At 46.8% G+C, this 5961-nt stretch overlaps 1 protein-coding gene across 1 annotated transcript; it reads left to right on the plus strand.

Annotated features, from left to right (window-relative positions):
* The first annotated feature begins 401 nt into the window (after positions 1 to 401).
* On the plus strand, positions 402 to 5599 carry LOC542233 (NADP malic enzyme 3). Its single transcript, NM_001111843.1, is given in 20 exon segments — positions 402 to 569; positions 739 to 971; positions 1691 to 1811; positions 1899 to 1973; positions 2099 to 2250; positions 2345 to 2450; positions 2520 to 2585; positions 2703 to 2798; positions 2889 to 2960; positions 3046 to 3129; positions 3262 to 3360; positions 3537 to 3584; positions 3682 to 3735; positions 4100 to 4198; positions 4332 to 4421; positions 4513 to 4590; positions 4763 to 4837; positions 4921 to 5011; positions 5105 to 5233; positions 5352 to 5599. Coding segments are annotated over 20 exon segments (1911 nt in total). The 5' UTR covers positions 402 to 515; the 3' UTR covers positions 5441 to 5599.
* Positions 5600 to 5961: the final 362 nt, after the last annotated feature.

Below are 5961 nucleotides of genomic sequence, written 5' to 3' on the forward strand. Positions count from 1 at the left end.
TGGAATGGTAAAAGCTAAAGCGTGGTATGGACGTATGGTGTGGTTTAGAACGAATGGGGGGCTAGATTAATAACGCAGCAGTGCACCCCACTGACTAAGGATATGATCATCCCGCCCAACGAATGATCGATCATCCCGTCGGCTACAGCGGGGGAAGCACGCAGTCAATACCCGTGGTCGGCAGCCCGCAGCCCGCAGCCAGCAGCCCCCGCAGACCGCAGACCGCGCAGCAGTACCTCCAGCCAGCCCTCCACTCCCCGTCCGTCCCGACGTGCGCGTGCGCCGCACACGCGCAAGCGCAACTGCTCAAAACCGCACCGCGCCGAGCCGCAGCCGCCGAGGCCCCTGGCTTTCCCTTTTTATACCCCTCGCCACCCGCATCCCCCTGCTCCATCCCCCCCTCTCCACACTGCCAACTCGCTCCGAAGAGGGAGGAGGACGACGCCGGTTGCCACTGCCACTGCCGCGCCGCGCCGCTCCCGTCTCCCCTCCCTCCGCGGGAACTCGACGCCACCATGCTGTCCACGCGCACCGCCGCCGTCGCCGCCTCCGCGTCCCCCGCCTCCCCGGTACGTTCCGGACCGTTCCACGAGCGCCCGGCCCGGCCCAACTAACCACCTTTCGACGCCACCACCTTCCCTCCGCTAGCGACTCCCTCCCGGTGCTTCTCCCGCGCGGTTTGGGCATCGCAGGTTGCCACCGCCTCATCGTTTGGGCTTGTGTGTGTGTGTGTCGCAGTGGAAGCTGGGAGGACGGAGCGAGGGCGGCGCCAGCTGCGACGGATGCCGGACCTACAGGAACACCCTGCGGAGGAGGGCCGCGCCCGCCAAGGTGCGCGCCTTGCCGCCCAGGCGGGTGGACGCGGTCGCGATGGTCTCCAACGCGGAGACGGAGACGGAGAAGGAGCAGGAGGAGGCGGCGGCCGCCAGCGAGGAGCTGCCCGTCATGCCCTGGGCCACCTCCGTCGCAAGGTGAGCCGCGCCCAATCGTCTAACAATTGCTTGCTCGCGTGCTTTTGACTAGCTGCATTATCCTGCCCTGACGCCTTCACCCAAGTCAGCTTTACAATTAGTCTGCCTTTTATTTTAGTTTCAATACCGATTTATCGAAACATGCTTCAGTTCAGCCTAACTAAGAAGCTCCAGCCTGATATATATATAGTCTAGATTTGTTACATACTAGACTAGATCACCGTATGTCACATGGGAGTTTCTAGCAAGTTTCAGTTTTGGAATGTTTTTTTTTGGCCTTGTCGTAGAATTCTGAATCCTTCTGAATCGGGTTGGAGTCAGATAACCTCATGCTGAGTTTGGTCCACAGTTGTTGAACAAAAAGCTAGGAGTTGTCTGCTTTGCTTTGGATTTGTCCTGTTCCGTCCAAGTATATTCTAAGCTGGCCCACAGCTATGACGAATTTGTCTGGTTTCTTCCACTACGCCTTGGACAGTGAAATACGATGATCGAATTTGTCACGTAATCTACTGTGAATGACAACGTTCGCCCCGCAGAATGATAGCTTGTGGAGCATCAATATGGTCGTGTCAAACAAAGAAAAAAAAAATCTGGGCTCTAGAATGTTCGTGGCCGGATGCAAAGCTTTTCTTTGAATCTACGACCCTAATTCTTTCCACTGAATAAGCTTCATTCACCTGGTTGAAAAAACATGCTAACATTTCTTATTTCTAAATCAGCGGTTACACCCTTTTGAGGGATCCACACCACAACAAGGGTCTTGCTTTCACAGAGGAGGAAAGGGATGGACACTACTTGCGTGGACTGCTTCCTCCGGCAGTACTATCTCAGGAACTCCAAGTATGGGGCACATTAAACAGTACATGTTCTTGTGCTGCGCTTTTTTTCTTTTTATACTTAATGAAGGTCACTTTACTGTATATGTAGATTAAGAAGTTCATGAACACCCTGCGGCAGTACCAGACCCCTTTGCAGCGGTATATAGCTATGATGAACCTTCAGGTAGTCCCAGTTTATCCTTTCTACTCTTATATGAAAGCTTGTGATGGCCAGCGTAATTGATATGAGATGATCATTTAGAATGAATGGTTGGTTGGATCGTTGTGCTTAACACTTCCTGTTTTCAGGAAACGGACGAGAGGCTTTTCTACAAGCTTTTAATTGATAATGTGGTGGAGCTGCTTCCTTTTGTTTACACACCAACTGTAGGTGAGGCCTGCCAGAAGTATGGGTCCATCTTTGGACGACCACAGGGTCTGTATGTCAGCCTGAAGGACAAGTATGTGTGCCTATATTTGCTTGAACTTTACAATAAGATCTAGCTGTCTACCATCTACCTGTTTGATCTGGACTGACCTCGGGGTGCATTCCAGGGGGAAGGTCCTAGAAGTTCTAAGGAACTGGCCACATAGGAACATTCAAGTTATCTGTGTTACTGATGGTGAGCGAATCTTGGGACTTGGAGATTTGGGTTGTCAGGTATGATTGTCTCGTTAGTTTCTTATTACTTGAGGGCCTTTGCTTATATTATACTGAATCCTTCTATAGGGAATGGGAATTCCTGTAGGCAAACTTGCTCTATACACTGCTCTAGGAGGAGTTGACCCATCAGTTGTAAGTGTTTATATCTGTTGTCCCCTTTTTGGTTGCATCTCTTGTAATGGTGCTGTATGTTTGGTACCAACAAACAATTAAAGTATCTCAAGTTGTGAATTCTAAATTACGTTGCAGTGCTTGCCTATCACAATTGATGTTGGTACAAATAACGAGAAACTGCTTAATGATGAGTTCTACATTGGACTCCGGCAAAAACGTGCGACTGGCGAGGTATGTAATTCTGTCAAGATTGCTAGGAGTTAGGAATTGACAAAATATGTGACGCTTGAGATCTTACCTGTGCATTTTTCTTAATGGCAGGAGTATGATGAGCTTATTGAAGAGTTCATGTCTGCTGTTAAGCAATTCTATGGTGAGAAAGTCCTCATTCAGGTGAGTTAGACTCAACACTGTGCTTTTGCTATGGCGGATCAATTTAGTCTTTATCCCAAAATGTAATGCTCTAAATTTTGGACAGTTTGAGGACTTTGCCAATCACAATGCCTTTGATTTGCTTGAAAAATATAGCAAGAGCCATCTTGTTTTCAATGATGATATCCAGGTAAATGGAACCAGCTGTGGTATTTTTTATTTTTGCTGCTACCATGGGGCAGCCTTAATTAATTGAGATCGTCATCCTTCAGTTTATTGCCTTCTGTGATTTGTACTGATTTGGAAATATGAATGTTTGCAGGGCACAGCATCAGTGGTCCTTGCAGGTTTGTTAGCAGCACTCAAGATGGTTGGTGGGACCCTGGCAGAGCAGACGTATTTGTTCCTTGGTGCTGGGGAGGTTAGTTAAAACATCTCTTGGTGAACTGTTATTTCCTTTGTCACCCAACTGTGGAACAGTGGAAGCATACTATGTACTAGGATCTTTTGAATTGAGATTGCGACCATTAGTAAGATTCTATTTTATCAAGGAAAGTAGACCCATCAATAAGATTTTGGTAATGTATTTGATTTCAGGCTGGAACTGGTATTGCAGAACTTATTGCTCTTGAGATTTCGAAACAGGTAACTAACTAGCTAATCGTTTTAGCATCTGAATGTATGGTGGGTTTCCTTTGTCCTAGTTCTTACTCTGACATGTACTGGTCGGGTCTATTTATAGACGAATGCTCCAATTGAAGAGTGCCGCAAGAAGGTTTGGCTGGTGGACTCAAAGGTGTGTATCCAAAGGAAAATGCGCGCAATATTTGCTCACCTATTTATTTGACGTCCTAGCAACTCCAAAAGACTAGGTATATGGTTTTGTTAAGGTAAATTTAGCTAATATTAAAAGAAAATTGTATCCAATAGACTCTGTAAACGACTCTTCAAATTTAGTGACTCTCTATTTCTCCATCTTCGCTCTCCAATTTTCGATAGCCTGCTTCACTCTCTATTCAGTTCGTAGGTTTAACGAGTCTGTTGGATTAGCCTACACTTTTTCTCTAAAATCTATTTTAGAGAGTAGCTAAATCAGTAAATTTGGCTAGTCTTTTTAGCTAATCTCTTGAAGTTGCTCTAACACGATATTTTGTATACAGGGTTTGATTGTTGACTCTCGTAAAGGCTCCCTTCAGCCATTCAAGAAACCTTGGGCGCATGAGCACGAGCCCTTGAAAACCTTGTATGATGCTGTTCAGGTAGTCACGCTCATGTGCATTTAAGATCGTATTTCAGTTCATTAGCAGCTGCTGCCTTCACTTAGAGATGTCCTGTTTGTGCTGTTTTCACCAAAAAAAAAGGAATTTGCTAACCTTTCGTCATATCCTCCAGTCCATCAAACCTACAGTTCTGATCGGGACATCTGGAGTTGGAAGAACATTCACAAAAGAAATCATTGAGGCCATGTCTTCCTTCAACGAGGTAACTTTTTTTTTTCTGTTTTCCTGACATTGTTGGCGGTGTATTGTGAGGATGGAAAGCTAACCTCTGATATTGCTAACTGTAAATGCAGAGGCCTATCATCTTTTCACTGTCAAACCCAACCTCGCATTCTGAATGCACTGCTGAACAAGCATATACATGGAGTCAGGTGAGCTGTCTAACCACCTTGTGCAGAGGTTGATCTGCAAATTGGTCCACTCGAGTCAAAACATTCTCACTACCATTTTGAATGTAGCCATCACTAGAAGATTATCCGTGCTCGTGGGGTCTATACTCTATAGTTTGCAACTCATATCTTTTCATTTGCACTCTATGCTCAGGGCCGTTCAATCTTTGCCAGTGGCAGTCCATTTGCCCCCGTGGAGTACGAAGGAAAGACTTTTGTGCCTGGGCAGGTAGAACTTGTTTCTAATATCAAACACCCGCAAAATAATAAGTTGTTTATCGCTGAGTCAAGTGTATTCGCTACTTACGACAGTCGAACAATGCCTACATTTTCCCTGGACTCGGCCTCGGTCTTGTGATCTCTGGAGCCGTCCGTGTCCACGAGGACATGCTTCTCGCCGCCTGTAAGTTAGAGCTCCAAAAGGAAACCATTGGGCATTAGAAAATCATTTCCAATTAATACCTTGGCTGATCTCATGCTTCATTCATTCAAACAGCGAAAGCGCTAGCTGATCAGGCCACACAGGACAACTTCGAGAAGGGCTCCATCTTCCCACCCTTCACCAGCATCAGAAAGATCTCTGCGCACATCGCTGCAGCCGTGGCTGCAAAAGCCTACGAGCTCGGTACGCACGTCGTCTGTTTGGCTTGGCTTTGCTTTGCTTTGCTTTGCAGACACCATTCCAGAGCTTGGCACTCACCACGTACCTTTCCTGGTCTGACATCGTCAACTTCCCTCTGCAGGTCTGGCGACCCGTCTGCCTCCCCCCAGCGACCTGGTGAAATATGCAGAGAACTGCATGTACACTCCCGTCTACCGCAACTACCGGTAGTGCTGCGGGGATCAATTTTGCAGTAATAAAAAATCTATCAACGCGGATGGTACTCTGTTGTTTATAGTCCCTGCTGCTAACCACCCTTGTTGCTGGTGCTGCTGGAGAGGCATTGTACCTGTCCATGCATATATGATATATATATGTTGTAACGTTGTGAAAGCAAACAATCTTGGGTACCAATGTTTGTTATTCTTTCGCTCGATTATGATGGTCTGTTATAGTGGCTGGACGAGTCAGATCTCCGTGATAGGGAATCAAGATGACCAAATCTAAGCCAAACCAAATAACTCTGCAAACCATCTAGCCTTCAGCACAAACCAAGTGTTGGGGGTTGGGGTGGGGGGGGGGGGGAGAAGACACAGAGTTTAACGTGGAAAAACCTCCCCCGATGTGGAGAAGAAAAAAAAACCACGGAAAAACAGGGTACAAAGGAGTCTATTTATATAGGCAAAGGAGATAAAGATAGAGTCAAATAGTCTTATCCAACAAATCTCCCCTTGACGCTAAATCTATAAAAC

Source organism: Zea mays, chromosome 3 (assembly GCF_902167145.1).
Source record: "Zea mays cultivar B73 chromosome 3, Zm-B73-REFERENCE-NAM-5.0, whole genome shotgun sequence".
Taxonomy (NCBI): Eukaryota; Viridiplantae; Streptophyta; class Magnoliopsida; order Poales; family Poaceae; genus Zea; species Zea mays.